Genomic DNA, 19,720 nt, shown 5'->3' on the forward strand with positions numbered 1-19,720 from the left:
TGCTTGAAACCATCTATTATAACCGAAGCAAGGGTCTACTAGAAGCAATTCATTCTTTTTTTTTTTAATTACGTTTAAAAAATAAAGTCAAAATACAAATAGACTTCTATAATAATTTATTTATAGGAAATTTCTTACGTCATAAAGAGATTCGTAAATAGATTATATATTATTTATCGAATGAAAATATAAAGGCGTCCAGAAACATGAAGACGACACGTCCTTGAGAAGTTTCAGAATGCGGGGCGATGAGGCCAGGACCTTGCTCGGGTTCCCTCCCAATTCTCGCCCAACCCTCCCTCAGGTATTAATCGACACCTATATCTAATTCAGACCGAGAAGTTTGGTTCCGCATAACGATTAACGAGGGATTTTTCTCATGATAATTGTTATGATTAAAGTATCACTTTTTACTCAGTTATGGATTCAAGTTTATATTTTTGGGCTCGACACATTTCGGATTTTGAGTTATAGTTGATACGGTAGCTGAATTACTGAGTTTGGGATGTAGTTTCTGGTTCATTCTGGAGTGCGGTCACGTTGAATAGTGATTTTGTGGGATGTACAAATTGTGGTTTTTGGTTCACAGTGTTTTTTTTATTATCTGATTGATTATTAGGCCAATTGGGGTGAGCTATGATTGTAGGTTAAAGCCGCTTACAGAAGGAAGGTATGGGAGTCTCATCCTGACCTTTTTCCTGCTCAAGAAAAGCCTCATGCAGAATATAAGTTCAAATTGGTAAGGATACAGTGCCTATACATAAGGAAGCTTCGGTATTTGTACTTTTTTCTTGTTTGCGTTGTTAGTTTTATTGGTACATGTATGTAGTAGGTATAGTTTGAAGATATTTAGGTATAGTTTGGCGTATCACTAGGTCACTCGCCTAAAAAATTTCTGTGCGGTACTTAATTTATGCTGGGGATTATCACTTGTGATCAATGAAATGATCAATCCTAGATTTAGTACAGCTGTACAGGAGAAAAGTGGAATGCTGTATGTTTGTGAGTGATAAAAGGATCAACGTAGATTCTCCACACTGAGTTGAGGTTCAATCTTACCTAGTAGGAAAAATCCAGCTCTTGATCAGAGACGCGGTTTCCTTCCTGCCCATTAAATCTTTTAAAGGAAACATTGATGCTGAAAATATTTGCAGTCAATGTCCTAAGTAGACACCTTGTCGCCTTTTTTTCTTTAATAAATAAGATAATATTTATTAAATAAAAAAGGGTTTTACCCAGTAAAATATAACTTTAGCATTCGGAAATTCTTATCTTGCCCATAGCTGTTATGAACTCTTCTAGAGAAGGGGTTAGAAGAGGCAGGAAATGGGAGAAACTATAAACACAACGTAAGAAGCCATTAGCTGGAGTGAAGTGCACCATTTCAATAATCTGGCCAGGACACAGCGTTTTGGAGGAGCCCTTTTTAGTATTTTCAGTTGCTGACTTGCTGCCGTCTAAATATGGAAGTCATTGTAATATTTCCTTTAAGTAAGCGGTCGGTTATTTATACTTTACACGTGTTGCAAGTTTATTAGATCAGTTAGTTATCCCTGCAGGGATATGAAGGGAAGCAGAGCACTGAGGAGGTATGGAAGAATCTGAAATATTGTAGAAGTTTATTTCTGTAAGGAGGTTTGGGAGCCCTCGAAGTTACTCCCGTATCAATACAATTTTCTGCTAGCAATTTTATCAAATAGATAGTGTGCACTCTGTTCCTCTTCTTGCAGAAACCATCTTCCTTTATTACAATAGCATTCACAAGTAGGTTCATTACAAGTGGTATCAGAGCAGTCGATCCTCATGGACGGGGTAAGATTCAACGAAGAGCAAACAAAGTTGCTTGAAAAAATTTTGGATAAGTTGTTGGAGGTGAAAGAAATAGTGAAAGGAATGCAAGTAAATTGTAAGAGAATGCAGCAAAGTTGTGTGGAGTTAAAGCAAACTCTACGGGACTGGCAAGACGACGAGGAGGAAGAAAATGGACCGAAGGATGAAGATGAACTCGTGAAGGAAAGAAAAGAAGAGGCAGTCGAAGTGGAGAACAGATTTGGAGAGAGACGCAGGAAGAAAGAGAAAAACAAAACTCATGGCCATCCCCAAAAATCACTCAGGTCTCAGAAACCTCACCATCCCCAAAATTCGCTCGCATCTCAGATAATCCACCATCCCAAAAAATCACAAGACCAACCCTCTTCAGGTGCCAAATATCTCTTCGACGACGCCTTCCTTAGGTCCGAGATGTGGGCCAAGTTCACTGCCGACCTGCAACAACCTGAAAATCTGATGGGAGGAGAGCTAACATTCGGTATGGATGGCGACACTTGGTGGGAGTTCGACCCAGGCGGAATTTATTTCCGTTATCTCTATTTTTTGTTCCTTCAACCAATTTTCGGGCCTATGAGGGATGCTCAGAGTCATCTCCATGCTTACAGAGCTACTTATGTTGATTTCTGGATTGGGTCTTTGAGGAAAGGCAGTTCCTCACCCGTGGTGCAGCAATACATGGAGGAAGCTCGTTCTAATTCAGAGCTCGGTGCTCATCTGATGCTTAGGGGCGGTGATTATACCTCTCTCAACTCGATCTATATGAATCAAACTGTGGAAGGTCTTCATGGTTTCATCCAAGATGAGTCTGAGCACAAGCGTTACTTAATTGTTTCGGTGGTGACAAATTTATTGGTGAATCTTATTGGTGTTTGGTTCTTCCGGAATTATGCTCGTATAAACCTTGAAGATATGAACTACCATGCAGTTTGCCTTCATTTTCTTGCAGATTCCATTAGCATAAACCTTGACAATGGAGCTTGTGATTATCTACTGAAAGCTGTTCGAACTGAGGAACATGATGAAATTGGGCGTGGTAATCCATCAACTCAGAAGAAGCAGCGGGTTGTTTGCTCTGTGGATCTGCACGTCAAATTTGTCGCTGCTGTTCATGGTATGGGACTGCATGAATTTTTTAGATGGATTGAGAACATTGAATCTGTTCATGGGTTGGTATGTAAGGATATTGGTGACTCTGCATTTTGGTGGAGGAACACTGATGACGAAGGCAACGTGGGTGAGTATGCTGAAAAGTTTAAGGGGAAGAAATTTTTTGCTCATTATCTGTTTGACATATTGCCACTTAAAGTGGTTTTTGAGCCTTTTGATAGAGGAAAGGAAGGGAACCTTGTTGGAATAGATTGTGAAGCTTTAGAGGTGGTTGAGGATGAAAAGAAGGGAGCAGTTGATGAGTTGTGTGAATTGACGGAGCCACAATCTGTCGATATTGATGAAGGTTGTGAACATGAAACAATGAAGATAGGGGGTTTTTCTGGCGGGATGACTAAGAAATTTGAGTTGCAAAATGGTGAAACAATACAAAATCTTGAAGCTTTGATGGATTATCAGGCACCATACACGTTTGATGTGAGGGATTACCAAATTATAGAATCTGATATTACAAATATTTTTATAGAAGAAAATGATATTTTGATGAAGCCAGCCGAAGAAGTTCACAATGAGCCAGATGGAGATGAAGAAGTAAATTTGGATGGAATGAGCAAGGGCAAAGACTTCGAAATTCTCAACCTTGAAGTAGAAGGAAATTTGGAGGAGACCCTACTGAAGCATTTTGAAACCAAATTGATGTTACTGAGAGCTGTTATTAGGATCTCAGTATTTTCTATGATTTTGGCCTCCTTGGTCTTGGGTTTTCACTTTAAGCATAAGGAAACTTAAGGAAAGAATTCTTCCCTAATTGCAAAGTGTTGCTCTGAATCTCTGAGAGTTGAGCAGGAGAAAACTGTTGGAAAACAACTTCAGGAAATTCGCCTTGAAGAAGAAAATAACATAAGGAATATGAGAGCTGTGCACTCCAGCTGTTGAAAAAGTCGATTTTGCTTACTTCAACACCTATTATAGTTGATAGAACTATGAAATTGTTGTCCACCCAGGTTGATACTATAGTTGGAGGTTGGCACTGTACTGCTTTAACAGATGAAGGACAGATGTATGTGGGGAAAGAGGTGACTCATGGGGTATCCAACTCTGATTACTATTTTTGCTATTATTCTACTTTTTGCCAGTACAGTCTAAATTTTGGATAATTTTACCTTGGCTGCCATGTATGATATCACGGTGGCTACCTTTAGATTGTTGAACACCCTTATCACTGGGCAAGTACTCACTGTTAAGATTTTTGAAGTCATGAAAAATTTTTGGCAACTTAGTCGCACCTTGTGGGCAAGGTGCCTTGAAGGGGGAGTGTTTGTCACAGTCCAGCTTACAAGTCTAAGTCTAGCTTACACCGACAGTAGGGCCTGGTCATAAGAAGTTGCATCAGGGCTCTCAACCTTGAGGACAAGGTTCTTTAAGGGGGAGAGATTGTTATGACCTCTTCTAGAGAAGGGGTTAGAAGAGGCAGGAAATGGGAGAAACTCTAAACACAACGTAAGAAGCCATTAGCTGGAGTGAAGTGCACCATTTCAATAATCTGGCCAGGATGCAGCGTTTTGGAGGAGCCCTTTTTAGTATTTTCAGTTGCTGACTTGCTGCCGTCTAAATATGGAAGTCATTGTAATATTTCCTTTAAGTAAGCGGTCGGTTATTTCTACTTTACACGTGTTGCAAGTTTATTAGATCAGTTAGTTATCCCTGCATGGATATGAAGGGAAGCAGAGCACTGAGGAGGTATGGAAGAATCTGGAATATTGTAGAAGTTTATTTCTGTAAGGAGGTTTGGGAGCCCTCGAAGTTACTCCCGTATCAATACAATTTTCTTCTAGCAATTTTATCAAATAGATAGTGTGCACTCTGTTCTTCTTCTTGCAGCAACCATCTTATTTAATCACAATAGCATTCACAAGTAGGTTCATTACAATAGCCTTTTCTCTAGCATCAGCTCCTCATTAAAAAAGCCAAAGAACTCCTGCGGGTTGACTCAAGTGGTAAAGGCCTTGATTGCGTTACACTAGGCTGGGGAATACTGGGTAAAAGATATGTTGTGTGCACGGTCTTTGGGTTTCCTCATCATTAAAAAAAAAAGCCAAAGACCCTGAATACGTGTATCACCATTATAACATGAGGGTTGCTGCTATGTAATTGTTTAATTTGGAAGCGTAGCGGAGTAACCTGTTTACTTCTATTTAAAAATAAAAAATATATTTAACTGCCAGAGTTTGGTAAAATATGGGACAAATAATGCTGTTCCCATGAACTTTCACACTTATTTGACTTATGCCCACAAGCTTTAATTCAATGCAACCTAAACCCTCGTTTGAAGATTCTGGACCCGTTTGGACACTTAGAATATCTCAGAATATTTATGAATAGTAATAAAATAGTTTGTGAATGGTAAGTGAAATGGTTTGACTTGGCCCCGTTTAGATTGGAAAACCATGTCAACTCATCTCATTCCATCTCATTATTACAACTTTATCAAATTCTCACACAAAATACAATAAACAATTCAATTTTTTCAAATCCCAAAACAATAATAATATTACAAAATAATATTCTAATAATATTTTATTCAACTTTTAACTTTTATCTAAAATCATCTCATCTCATCTCATCTCACTTCTCACTACTAAGTCCCACATTGCTTAAGGATGACTATTGTATTACTTTGGCTTCCTATATAAAGGTTAGCCTAGAAGGCCAAGACAATCCAAAATCTAACTCTAATGAGTTTAAGTTCTTTTTATATTTATAAATTTTAATTTATTATTTAACTTATATTGTAATTTAGGTCTAAAAAAATATTTTTGGATCAAAATTTTTTTTTTAAACACAATGTGTTGGCCTAGGCGGGGGGTGGGGCGGATGGGGGTTTTTCCCCCGCCCCCTGGCACCGGGGCAGGGGACCCCGCCTCCACCTCCCTGAACCAACCCGCATGGTGCGGGGCGGGGTGCGGGGGAGGGTACCCCCTGTCCCGCACCATGCAAGTATCACCCCTATTTCACACTTCTAGGCATACCCATGCCATACCTAGCCTTGTGAAGATGTCATCCCATAGAACCTTAACTACTTCACAATGAAGGAGTAGATGATCTGCTGACTCACTATCATGTTTGCACATGAAACACCAGTCTGTTTGGTAAAGGTCGCGCCTTCTCAGTTTATCTATAGTCAGAATACACCTATGAGATGCTAACCAAACAAAAAAGGTTGTTAGTTTGGCCCTTCATGAGAAACTGGAGTTAAAAATCCAGATGGAAACATGTGTTAAAAGGCAAATCTACCCGTTATATTGAAACTTCAAAGTGGGTTCTGAACTGCAACCAATTAAAGTTTATGGGTGTAAATAATAAGATTAGGGGTAATTCATGGGAGGAAAGTGTCGTTTACTGTTGATATATGAATTTCTGAAATGTTGTAGTTTCATTCACATAATATATTACTTTGATCTATATTCATGGAATAACTTACTTCACTATGTGAATTTGCTGCAGATTTCAGAAGCATACTCTTGCCTGCTGTCTGGTAATTCTTCTTTTATAAGAGAATGAATTAGTACAATAAAGTCATGGTTGGCAAACTCCCAAATGGACTAAAAAGTTACTAGACGAACTTGTCACTCTCAGTTATCAATCTCATAATGTGGGATAATAGGCTCAGGATGTTAATGAAAGTTCACTCTAAAATTTTGGAATGAAGCATGTCTGAACCCTGGCACTTTATGCTGTTTCTGTTCAGCTGTTGAAATGGCCTTAATTTGATTGAGCTTTCTTTCTTTAATATTTTATGTATTCATTTTATGGTTTGGTTCTTTTTTGTCTCTTTTCATTCATCCTACCCACGTTTTGAGTTTTCTTTACCTATTATTAGCTTAGGGCTCGTTTGGACATTTAGAATATCTCAAAATATCTATGAATAATAATGAAATGGTTTGAGTTAAGATGTTTTATTGGGTTTTGGGAAATGAGAGAGAGAAAGTTGAATAAAAATATTATAAAGTTAAAAAATTGTTTGAATATAATTTTTGTTTTGAAATTTTAAAAAGTTGTATTGTTTTTTGTGCTTTGTTTGTAAGTTTAGGAAAGTGTTAATGGTTAGGTAATGATTTGATGAAAAAGTTGAAGATGTGAAATTGAAAAGTATTTTGTGTTTGAGTAATATTTGGGAAAGAATATATGAGAATACCTGAGCTCAGTGTCCAAACTAGCCCTTAGCCTTGCTGAGGTGATACATTCAAGGATTCTGAAAAAAGGCCATCTGGATTTTCTGGGGCCATGGGACAGATTGCAGTTGCAAAGGAAGTCCAGTGTGTCAAACAGGAAAATACATTGTAAGAATTAAATATCTTTTCTTCCTTTTGCCTTGTGGATGCTACTGGCATAGCTGACCTGTCAAAGGAAAAGCAATATAATAAAAGTTGTATCTCTGTCTGTTCACTTTTTTGAGTCAAACTTTCTAACAATATATCCCAAGTAATCCTTTTTACATTTTCTATATTTTTCTTTTTTGGTTTCTTTGAAAAAAATTCAAGTGATAAATTGATAGTTTGGAATCTATGACAATTTTGGAATATGTTTGTTGGACCAAAGCATTTTTCTTAAGATAATATTCCTATCAAACAAATGGATTCTTCTCAATTAGCCAAATCAGACGTGGGTAAAGAAGTTGAGAAACTTATCTTAAATGTCACATTTTTGGAAGGAGATGAAATATTCTAACTTATCTGGAATGTGATAGAACACCCCTGGCACACATTATTCTAGCATCCTTTCTGCATGGCTGCTTGCTTTCTCAATCCATCATACCACAATCAACCGATTTCATAACGGTGTGAGAACAAACTACCGTATATATTTCATAATTTTTACTATTTTCCCATATTTAGATTTATATTTTTTTCTATGCTGTAGCATCCTGAGGTGATTCGTGGTCTAAATTAGTGTAATGTTTGACTAGAACCAGAAGATGGGAAAGAATTTCTGTATCAATGCAGGTACCGGCTTCTTATTGTTTTTATCTTATGTCTAATTACACGAGAACTAATTTCAATGCAACTTAGTTGCTTCCTTGGTATTTCATGGTTGGAATATTCATTTTGCTGCAATAAAGCAGTTACAATTGCTTTTTTTAAAAGCTGTTTTACTGTTTTTTTTAAAAAACAATTTTCTGATGTTTTTATGTCAGATTCCTGACTTTGTCTCGGCCAAAGCTGACTTTGGAATGGATTTGGCTATAGGTACCAGAGCAGAGTTTGATCCAGGTGATACAGCTGAGACAATATACGTAACTTAATTAGTCTAAAATTTTTTTAGTTGGCAAAATATCATGGTCAGAAAGTTTTTCTGTTCCCTATTGTCCCATTAGTTGCATGTGGCAATAGCATGGTATAAGCTGCTTAAAGATGCAACAAATTGCCATATGCATACTAAGTCCGCTATGATCATCTTCTGGAGGTGAACATACTTGGTATATCTATGATCAAGTTCACAGTAGAAAGCTTAATTGTCTGTGTTGGAAGTGATGGAATGAATTTGCCTTTGGTCACTACAACTTGCAACTTAGAGTATGCTAGGGCTGCAAACAAACCAACCACCAAGTGGTTGGCCCAAGTGGTGAAGGCCTTGGTCTTGGGGTATTACTCCCCAAGGTCCAAGGTTCAACACCGCATGGGTGCAAACAATCCTTTGGGGCCTCACCTCCTGGTAAAAAGTTAGCGATTTAACCAGTTCTGTATAAGGAAACTTCCAAGGGTGCGGTGCACGGGACCGGGCTTTACTCTACAGGGGTGAGTCCGAAGGCCCTGTCTTGGAGAGGTTTTCCGACATAAATAAATAAATAAATAAAAAACAAAACAAACCGAGTCGAGCCGAATTCGAACAAGGGTATTCGAGCTTGATTAGGATATTTACTTGTTCGAATTCGGCTGGAACTTGAATAAGACTTAATATCCTTGTTTGAACTCAGCTTGTTAACCATTAATGTTGTTTGAATTCGACTCGAGCTTGACTAATAAACAAACGACTCGAACTCCCTTTTTTTTTTTTTTAAATTCTAATTCTTATCTTCTGATTAATATAAAATAAATTTAAATTTTACAAAAAATTTAACCATTTAACTATTCAACCAAATTGATTAAAAAAATTTTATGATATAACTTTTTATAAAAAAAAATTAACTTATAGTTATAAATTAAAAAAATAATACATAATATAAATTTATTAAACTAAACCATTTAATATATAGATAACATAATAAATCAAAAGTTCTAGTTGTATAATATATTATCATTGAATATAAGTTATGAATATACTATAGCTTACATTATTAAATATTATATTTATTAATGTATTACAAGCATATATCATAAGTATATAGTTATAACATATAAGTTCATGTACATATATTACAGTATAAAAATATAATAATATGCAACTATAAATAATAAGTAATAGTATAATTTACAATATGTGTTATCATTTATCTAGTATAATGAAAACCATATTGTGTATAAGGTTAATGATATGATTCCTTAATTAAAAAGAGACACCATCAACTTATGTTATGATGTGTATCATATATACAAATTATAGCTAATCAATTATAGTTAATTTGGTAATTGTTTCAAGTAAATGTGTGTTCACTCATTCATTTATTACTATATCAATAGACTATAATCTATGTAACAATTAAAAAAGTAATATATAAAATTAATGTTATATTACATAATACATAATTATCCTAAAACACTTTGGGAACATAATAAATATATTAAATAAGGTAAAATATATATATTAATAATATATAATTGAGTATATAAATACAACTAATATGTAATAATTATAACACATACATATACAACACATATTACAAGCTTCAAAATGAGTTCAAACGAGTTGAGCTTATGCGAGCTTTGTTCACGAACCTAAACTGAGTCGAGCCGAGTTTATACGAGTTTTGCTTGTTTAATATTCAAGCCAATATTAGTATTTACAAACATCTCATTTATTAAATGAACCGAATTCGAACTGAGTATATACGAGCCGAGCTCAAACTATTCACGAGCTGCTCTGTTCCTTTGCAGCCCTAGAGTACGCCATCTATGAAGGAAGCCTAATGAGCTGACCTCCTGTAAAAGTACCATTGCGGAAAGCATAATAGAAGCACTTGGCAGTACATCTTGCAGGAGGTCACACCACCTTAGATTAGGAGATTGAGAACTTCTGTAGCTCAGTATATATTTTTGAATCATTCACATTTAGGAGATCCTTTACAATGAGAGTGAGTAATTCTATGGAGATTTTTTTCTTTATGAATAAGATAAATTTTTATTAATGATGGAAAGGGATGTTATCCCGGTTCACAGGAAGTATACATGAATCCACTCAACAAAGACAAGGGAAAAGAGCTACAAATTCCTGACAATTAGAAATAGAAAAAGTAGCACCATAATGGGACTTTGTCCAATGATACAAGGTGTTAACGAACAAAAGACTAAGGGTGGGTTTGGATAGACAGTTCGGAGTAGATGAGATGAGATGTTTTGTTAAAAGTTGAATAAAATATTGTTAGAATATAATTTTTTAGTATTATTTTTATTTTTGAATTTGAAAAAGTTGAATTGTTTATTATATTTTTATATGAGAATTTGGGAAAGTTGTAATGATGAAATGAGATGAGATGTTTTGTGTATCCAAACCCACCCTACTTCGACGGTGATCTTTTGCATTTCTCAAAACTACGCTGGTTCTCTCCCTCCATAGACACCATAGTAGGCACAATGTGACCATCTTACGTACAGGTATGCTTGATGGTGGTGGAACTGCCATTCCAACATGTCAATAGCTTCACCACCTGAGAAGGCATCACCCTATTAACACCAAATAGGCCAAAGAATATGCTTTATAGGGTGCTACCAAGTTCATGATGCAAAAGAAATGGTCCACCAGTTCACCACTATGACGCCACATCTCTTCACTTAGTACATGGTAAGATTTTCCCCAAGTTCTGCTGTCCATGTGATGAAAGCCACTTTGGGAGAAGCCCTATTTCTCCATATTAGCTTCCAGGGGAAACTAGTCTTGACGTGATTACGTAGCATGTAGTAGCATGATTTTACTTCAAACTTGCCGATCCAAATCATTTTATCATCCCATTTTGTGCCAACCTACATACTAATCAAAAAAAAATTTTGTGCCACCCTACATGAATACAACCTGTTAAAGAAAGATGAAAAGAGATCCACCTCCTAATCATTTGCCTCCCTACATGACTACAACCTTTGTGCTAGCAATTCTATATTGTTAGAAATTTGTAAATAGTAGTGAAATGGTTTGTAAATAATAGCGAAATGGTTTGAGTTATAAGATGTTTTATGGGTTTTGTGAAAGGAGAGAAAAAAAGTTGAATAAAAATATTATAAAGTTAAAATATTGTTAGAATATTTATTTTTTAATATTATTTTTGTTTGAGAATTGAAAAAGTTGATTTTTTTTTTTTTTTTTTTTTTTGAAAGTTTGGGAAAGTTGTAATGATTAAGTAATATGATTAAATAAAAAAGTTGAAGATTTGAAATTGAAAAATGTTTGTGTTTGTGGGTGTTTGGATGTTGAGATGGGATGGGATTGGATGTGATGAGATGAGATAGGACTTTATTTTTAGTAGTGGAGTCTAGTGGTTTAACATATATGGTTATAGCTCTGTTTTCCATAAAACTCTGGTATGTTAGTGATCTCGAGTCCTATTGTCTTAAATAAGTTGTGAGGTTGTATATAAGCATATGATATATCTGAGTAAGTGACAGTACTTCGTCTAATCAAAATCCACAAGTTAATTTGGCTGAGTTTGCAAACCATGATAGGAAAGCTGATTGCCTTATTGGAAGGAATATAAAGTGGACATACACTTGGGAGGTTATGGAGATGATGATTGGAAAAGAATCAAAAAAAGACTGCATTAGTAATAGTAATAACTGATTTGACATGCTAGCTAAACATTTCATGTGATGCCTGCCACAGGTGCAAGAGGAGAAGGTTCAGCTAGTGGTAAATTTCTCAAAATAATCTTCTATTCCTCATTTTCGTTTCTTCTTTCAATTTCACTGGTCTTATTAATTATCCTCTGAGTCGACATCTATCTTGATCAGTCACAAATGCACGAGTTGTCAGAACCGGAGTTCCAAGGGCACAGGGGGGAAGAGGAAATCCTGCTCTGATTGGAGTCCCTTTTCTCTTTATTATTCTGGGAACAATTGGACTCGGGGGACTAAATGCTGCAAGGTGATACAGTTTCACTTCTAAGGATAATCATTTTATGTTTAACAAAACATTATTTCAGAGGAATTAAATGGTTATATAATTTCTTTTCATTATTTGCTTCTCAGGGCTTATAAAAAGCAAAAGGAGGAATATCCTTCTCACAATCCTTTTCTTCCTTGATCCCCAGCCTCAGAGTGGAATCATGCTGCTTTCTGTTTTCTGTAAGATCAATGAATTCTCTATGTGGGTTGGTGTTGTCCAGTTCATAAACCCAAAGGAAACATAAGGACTTATTTAAAAGAGAAATGATGTTCATCCTTGATTTTATCACCTGCAATCACATTGTTTATGCGACGCATTATCAACGGTTTTATATGTCTACTAATTAAATGAACTGCCGCTTAAAAATGTGCCGCCTCAACAAGTGTGACTCAGGGTGACAAAATCAAGGATGAAGAGTAACATTACTCAATTCAAAATGTTATACTAGAGCTCACCAAAAAATTACATCCGAAATAGAAGATATTGATAACAAGAGTCTCATTTTGTTTTCTTCTCTTTATTACCAAACTACTGAATCTAATCTCTACTGAAACAAATTTTAAAAATGTGGGTCACTCTACATGTTGAGATTTGACCACCAATTGAAAAGGAATCGAACAGGGAAAAAGAGAGAGAGAGTGGCAAGTATTCCCTTCGTTCACTACCTCTGTAGATGTGAAACCACAAGTAACTAGGGAAAAAATGTGTTGTGTTTGAATCTAGGACCTGTAGTTTTTTAATAAGGGTTCATTTGGATAGTGAAATGAAATGAAATGATTTTAGATGAATAAAATATTGTTATTTAATATTATTATTATTTTAGATTTCGAAAAAATTGAATTATTTATTATATTTTATATGAAAATTTGAGAAAATTATAATGATAAGATGGGTTGAGTGTTTCTTTACCTAAGCGGGGCCTAAAACTCTCAAACCTAATACAAATCCAATATGAAGTTAGTATGTTAGGGTTGAGGGATTCGTCGTGTTTAATAAATGGATCGGATTAAGATTGACTAACACCACTCGAAGTGGATTTGACACGACTCGAACACGCAAGCAACTTTTAAAGTTATTTTTTTGTCAAAATCACAAATGGGTCATGAATTAACAGATTTGGATTGAAGGATTTATATATATTTTTTAATTAAATAAGTTAATGAGTGTTTATGAGAATCTGAGAAGCTTAGCTGGTGGCATCTTCTTCTATCTGCAAAGTTCGACCTCAAAACAAAAGGCTGGCAAGAAGGCACACGACCCGACCAAAAAGGCGAAAAAAGAAAAAGAAAAGATCCACCGAACAAAGCAAAGTGATGGATGGTGACTTGGAGGTGAATTAGATTTGCCGGTTAGGTATCTGAGATTCTGAATCCAATGTTTTCATCCTGGATTAAGCAACCCCTTGGGCTGCTTAGAATACCACATTCTTTTTTATTTTTTTCTTTTTTTCTTTTCTAGGATAAATCGTGAGGGCAATGCTAAGATGCCTCCCAACAGCGTTTCTTTTAATGTATTTAGAATCTTATTATTATTATTTTTTAAAATCTTTAATTGTTAAAAAAATATATAATTTTATATACCACACTATCATCTTATTTAAAACGATCATAATTTTAAAAAATAATTATATATACCATAATTTTTAACAAAATAACTTTTATTAATAGTTATTTCTTAATTATTAAAAAAAATTAAAACGATCGGGCGATGGCGATAACTTTGAGGCAGGAGGTATAATTTTCCAAATCATAATCCACGTGTCAGAAAAACATAAGGCCCCGCGTTACATTTACGATACCCATCAATTACCCACCAACCCACTTATTTATGGTACGTTGACCAAACTTATAAACGCATTAAAATGACTCGACGGAGAAAATTATTGATACGGCAACAATATGAATAAAGAAAATAATATATATATATATATAAAGAAATGCCTTATCACTTTTAAAGAAATGTTTTAACTTTAAAAAAATTATAAAAATAAATTTATAAATTATCATGATTAAATGTGATGTATTAGATTATAAAATTATTTTTATTTAAATTTAATAATTTCAAATAAAGTATATATATATATAGGAAGCTTTACAACATTTATTTTTATTTGTATAAATATTTCAGACAATATTTATAATATTTATTTTATATGTTTATGTTTTTCCTATTTAAAATCTTTAAATTTGGAAAAAAATTTGACATTTATTTTAACAAAGCCGCTTCTAAGTTGTCCAGCCATTTATTAGAGATAATCAACCCTCCTATCATCATCAATCACGTCAGAAATCATACAAAAAACGGGTATAGATGCAGTCATACACAATCAGAAAGCTAGGTCACACAGCTCCTACCATTCGAATCACACAACCCTTGCCTTTCGAAACTCATCTCACTGAGACCCTGCCATCTCTTTTGTCGGAATAAAAAATCACTGCTTGTTGCGAGGGGTCGGTCATCTCTTCCGTCCGTTTGCACCGCCACCCAAGAGCTTTGGAAGTTCAACTGCCACCATCTCAGTCCGACAAATTTCAACCCATTCCCATTGAAAAAGCATTGCTCGTTGCATGTAAGAAATTATTTTGAATACAACTTGTGAAATCACTTTCATAATATTGGTTGCTATGGACCTTGCATTGAATCCATTCCTTGCTTCTCAACCACACAGATTTCGCACCATTGTTGCCCACACTGACAATATTGACCTTGGTGTTGCTAAGATATTTTTGGAATGCAATATTTGAAAATTTGACGCTACAAAACAAGCTCTAATAATAATGCTTACTTGCTTAATTAATCACATATTTTAATTAATTATTTTTTAATGTTATGGTTTTGTATAGAATGAACAAATTTCTTGTTTTAAACCTGAGTCTGAAAGTGTAGACGTTCAATGTAATGTGAATGTTGAGGATATGGTGAATGTTGAAGATGGTATAAATGTCGAAGATGAAGTCAATGTGAATGGAGAAGTCAATGTGAGTAGTGATCCTTCGGAGTCATTCATTGGTATGTTATTTGATAATTAGAAGACACGCAAACATTTAATAAGGCATATGCATGACGAAAATGTTTTGCAATTCGAACGAATCATATTCGGTTGTCGAAAGATGATAAAAAAAACTATGTGCAGTAGACTATGTTTGCACAAGAGAATGATTTCGATGGATAAATCGGAAAGAAAAAGAACAAACAATTCTTGAACCTACCGAAACAAAAATTGGATGTAAAGCTTTGATAGGTATAAAAAAAAATGGTGAAAAGTATATAATTAACAAATTTGTGATTCGACATAACCATGTTCTACTTATATCGAGAAGTACTAGTTTCTTTCATGAACATAAAAAAGATATTAAAGTCTAAAAATAACTTATAATGACTTTGAATGAGTCTGTTCCGATGTTCCTTCATTAAGCGTCTCAGCCAAACTTACTTGATTCGAGTGAAAAACAGAATTTCAAAACATCATTGCATCGACGTTACTTACTAGTTACCCAAACAAATTCTGAAGAGAGCACAAGTTCAATGCAAAACTTTGCATGATAAGAAACAACGGGTCCCAACACGATGTACTGAACACCATACAAAAAATGAACCTTTAACACACTCATCTAAATGCCTTCTATTGGACCCTGAACTTTGTCCTCCATTACACAATATCAGGGGAAAAAATTAGGGCAAAATACCTACAACAAATCCATTCTACCATACCAATCATCACTGCAGATCCCGACCTTCAAAATGTTAAGACCTTAGTAAAAGCTCACAAAAAGTAATACAACCTTCCAAATATTAATCCACAAAGTCATCTATTATCAACGAGTATGTAAAATCAGCTTATTTCTTCGGATGGAAATAACACAGTCAAAATTTTGAAGAGAGAAGCAATTGCTTAATCGAAGAAACTGGAAAATGTTCTAGTATGAAGTAGTGAATGATATGAAGAGAGAATCGAAAAAGAAGAATTCTCAAAAATAAGAAAAATGGAACCATTCGGTGAATATGTCACTAGGGTTTCTGTATTTGTCACGAGAGGAGGGTCGTTCGTCTCCTTGCCACAATCGCAAGAGGGGGCTATGCGATTCGCTGCCACCGTTGCAAAAGGGGTCCCCAGCGATGAGTCGGGAGTCACACCATCGCGAAAGGGAACCTGGAAATTCAAATGTTAGACACGAATGTTCAAATAATCAAGTGAAGTGCAGTCACACCATCATTAACTTGAGAAACGTACATGGCAGAACACTATTGACAGGCTATTTTTAATGGGTTATAAGCCCAACCGGTCAGAAGGTTTTTTCAAAAAATATACATAACGCTGATTTCATCATAAAATAAAATGAAATTCCATTCATTATAATCCTCCGTTACCTCCTAGAGGACTTGTTGCTCTCATATCTATCTCTCCTTTCTTATTTCGCAGAAAATAGAGAAACGACACAGAACATTATCTGTTTGCTGGTGGTCGATATCCAGAACCGCGGGGATTCCTATTGCTCATAGTATCACGATGAGATGTCTGGCCATGGCCCTTTTGTGTTACATTTACGCGAGCTGGGTATGGAGATTCAGTAGAGTTAGGCCTAAATTCTTCTCCACGTCGATGATGGCCATTAGGAGGAGGATTTTGAGCATAGCCGGGTGATTCAGGCTTACTTATGTGTCGAACTGGAAAAAGCCCGGGGCCATTAGGTCTAGGAGGAGCATTTGGGCGAAAACCACCTTGACTATGAGAATTTACAGAGACTACTGGATCAATACGTGGGGCTTTCTTAAACTGGTTGGGTTCTGTACGTTCCCGTTGGTAAGGGTAATCATTGTTTTTACTCTCTTGAGTTGAAGCTGGCACGCTTGAGGCCCGTGACGTGCTTGACTGATTTATGGCTTTTCGACCATCCTTCCCCTTATTTTTGTTATCACCAGTCCTTTCACTACTGGAAGGCCTTTGATTTCCAGAAGAAAGGTTTTCAGAACTGCTAGTAGAGGTATAATGATCATTAGCGAACTGTGATGATTCACCACTCGAAAGTGGGTGTCCTCCGGCAGAGAGGCTGGTCCAAAGCCACACAGTCTTCGCTGCAGCAACAAGGGGTGCGGATGCTTTTTGCGGCTGTGCTAGAAGTATGTTATACCTCCTCATGCGCAGTTGATGGAGCGCATTAGAGAAATCTCTGTCTCCCGAAATTAGCATAAAGTTTGCAGGGGCTGGGTTGTCTACTGCCCAGAACAGCATATCAACTAATATCTTCTTGTCACTTGCATCCTTCACGCCTGTAAAATACCTTATGAGGCTTAACGTGTCAATGAAAACAAATATACATTCAAACATCATCACAAATTCACAATCTTATCTGGGCTCGTATCATCTCATTTTATATCATTTTATTATTATAATTTTTTTAAATAAAAAAAAATCGTTGAAAAAGAAAAGAATCGATAACAAAGGGGCAGAAATGCTAAAGTTTTGCATAATTGGCACGAATAAACCAGGCGGGTATTTGATTTTGAACTCAAAAAGCAGAAATAAACCAAATTCTCACAACAAAAATTAGTCGAGAGAAATGAAAAGTCGATGCGACACTGGGAAAATCCAGATCGTAAATGATTTGAAGGACGACCGTCCTCCTCCACAATCAGAATCAGAATGGTGGAAGAGGATACGCAACATATTTTAAGGTGGGGGGAGGAAAGGAGTACCGGCGGGGACGTGGTTGAGGGCGATGCCGGTGCTGGAGAGTGCTTGTTGGACAGATGCAGGGATCCCGTTGGTGTCGCCATAGGCGGAGATGGAGAGGGGACCACAGTAATTCATCTTGGCGAGCGCGGAGCTGATGTTCTGGGCAATCGCGTGCGCGTCGCTGCCCTTGGGAACTGAGCAGTTCTCTATGTCCCACCACACCGACGTCTTGGCCTTGACGTACTGCGCCTCCGCCAACGCTGGGGACGACAGCATTGAGCCGAGTCCGCCTCCGTTTAAATCTCCGACATTCTTGACACAGGTCAGGGAGCAGCACACATTTGTAACACACCCCAAATTGTTTGAAAAGAAAATACACTAGAATTGCTCACTTCGAAGAAAAAGATGAGGATAGAAAAGGAAATAGGTTTTTGATTCAGATTTTGATCGATACAAATGCCTCCCTCCACTACATATAGCAAGAGCATCCTCAATGGATGTCGTAAAATAAATATTCATGTAAAATATAAAGAAAATTGCTCAAAAGTTTCTTCCAAGAACAGTGCAAGCCCGATATGGTCCCGATATCAGATTTTTTTTTTTTTTTTTCATTCATTTTTTTATATTTTTAAACATTCATAATACTGTAAAAAAATGGGTAATGCTACATACAATCGTGGAATGTGCAAACGCCGTGCAGTCGTTTTGAAAAAGAGTGGGGTCTACTATTAAAAAATTAATTTCTTTTCAGGTGAATCCCTTATTTATTCGCTTTTTTCAAAACGACTGCACGGTAATTGCACGCTCACGACTGCAAGTATCATTTCTCTAAAAAAATACAATTTTATCCGACCCAATCGGACCCAAATCTCGATTCAGTGCTTTTCTTCTTCCGATGGATGTTGTCTACTTTTCCCCACCCCCGACCTTTCCCCCATGTTTCACTTTCAATCGCATTTCAACGCTTCTTTCCGACACATCGAACCGTTTTCCTCTGTGTTTGGTTACTTTGGTACCTTTGCAGATTCTTCCAATAAATTTGCAGATTCTAACCTTTTATTCTATTTATTTCTTTTAATTTTTTTTAATTTTTAATTTTTACTTAATAGTTAAGAAAATAATTATTAATAAAATTATATATTTTTAAAATTTTTCTTGATGATTAAAGATATTAAAAAATTATTTAAAATAAAATAATAAAAAAACTAAAATTTCAAATATATTATAAAGTTGTAAATAAGTGATAAAAAATAATAAATCTATCATTATTCTTTTACTAAAGAAAATGACTTTGTCTCTAGCTCAGCCTAGTTTGGAATTGTGGAAAAGTCTTAAAAAGTTGTTAAATGGTCTTAAAAAATTTTTAATAAAAAAGTTAAATTATTTAGATGTTTCATATTAAAGTATTTTTCATCAAACATAATTTTTTAAATAATTTCGAACATAATTCAAATTTTAAAAAGATTAATAGACGAAAATACTCATACAAAACTCTCAGATAATTACAAATTTTAAAATTTTAAGTATATATTAATAATTTTTAAAAATTCAAATAATCGTCATTTCTACGTTAGAAAATATTTTTTTAATTTATTTCTAAAAAACCGTAACGTGTTTGAAAGTACTTTAAACATATGATTACCAAATAATAAATAACTTTTTAATACTAGAACTTATTAATTAAGTTATAAGTTAGAGTAGCTACATGCAGTCATAGAATACGCAAGCGCCGTGCAGTCGTTTTAAAAAAGAGTGGGATCGACTATTAAAAAAATAATTTTTTTTCATATGGATCTCATATAT

The 19,720-nt window shown here is 35.4% G+C and overlaps 2 protein-coding genes across 5 annotated transcripts; one reads left to right on the forward strand and one right to left on the reverse strand.

Moving 5' to 3' along the window:
- Positions 1-213: 213 nt before the first annotated feature.
- LOC109000481 lies at positions 214-12,744 on the forward strand. 3 transcript variants are annotated; one of them, XM_035693188.1, is made up of 9 exons: positions 214-304; positions 647-739; positions 6,442-6,472; positions 7,238-7,277; positions 7,904-7,940; positions 8,132-8,207; positions 11,962-11,988; positions 12,090-12,222; positions 12,327-12,744. In XM_035693188.1, the coding sequence occupies exons 1-9, from the start codon at positions 239-241 to the stop codon at positions 12,379-12,381; spliced, it is 558 nt and encodes a 185-aa protein (XP_035549081.1). In that variant the 5' UTR covers positions 214-238; the 3' UTR covers positions 12,382-12,744. The 3 variants fall into 3 exon arrangements, with proteins under 3 accessions (XP_035549081.1, XP_035549082.1, XP_018832901.1); XM_035693189.1 differs by lacking the exon at positions 647-739; XM_018977356.2 differs by lacking the exons at positions 7,238-7,277; positions 7,904-7,940; positions 8,132-8,207.
- Positions 12,745-15,658: 2,914 nt separating this feature from the next.
- Positions 15,659-18,445, reverse strand: LOC109000480. 2 transcript variants are annotated; one of them, XR_001997723.2, is made up of 3 exons: positions 17,938-18,405; positions 16,612-17,511; positions 15,659-16,393 (listed from the first exon to the last, which is right to left on the reverse strand). XR_001997723.2 is itself a non-coding variant. In XM_018977354.2 (2 exons), the coding sequence occupies exons 1-2, from the start codon at positions 18,191-18,193 to the stop codon at positions 16,688-16,690; spliced, it is 1,080 nt and encodes a 359-aa protein (XP_018832899.1). In that variant the 5' UTR covers positions 18,194-18,445; the 3' UTR covers positions 16,428-16,687. The 2 variants fall into 2 exon arrangements, 1 of the variants encoding a protein (XP_018832899.1); XM_018977354.2 differs by lacking the exon at positions 15,659-16,393 and having other exon boundaries at positions 16,428-17,511; positions 17,938-18,445.
- Between the last annotated feature and the right edge of the window lie 1,275 nt (positions 18,446-19,720).

Source organism: Juglans regia, chromosome 8, assembly GCF_001411555.2.
Source record: "Juglans regia cultivar Chandler chromosome 8, Walnut 2.0, whole genome shotgun sequence".
NCBI lineage: Eukaryota > Viridiplantae > Streptophyta > Magnoliopsida > Fagales > Juglandaceae > Juglans > Juglans regia.

Excerpts from the sequence above, each read along its gene's own strand:
- LOC109000481 (XM_035693188.1), top strand. The coding sequence starts at position 239 with ATGCGGGGCGATGAGGCCAGGACCTTGCTCGGGTTCCCTCCCAATTCT. Across the intron at positions 740-6,441 it reads CAGAATATAAGTTCAAATTG|ATTTCAGAAGCATACTCTTG; the intron begins GTAAGGATACAG and ends AATTTGCTGCAG. Across the intron at positions 7,941-8,131 it reads GAATTTCTGTATCAATGCAG|ATTCCTGACTTTGTCTCGGC; the intron begins GTACCGGCTTCT and ends TTTTTATGTCAG.
- LOC109000480 (XM_018977354.2), bottom strand. The coding sequence starts at position 18,193 with ATGCTGTCGTCCCCAGCGTTGGCGGAGGCGCAGTACGTCAAGGCCAAG. Across the intron at positions 17,512-17,937 it reads CCTCAACCACGTCCCCGCCG|GCGTGAAGGATGCAAGTGAC; the intron begins GTACTCCTTTCC and ends GGTATTTTACAG.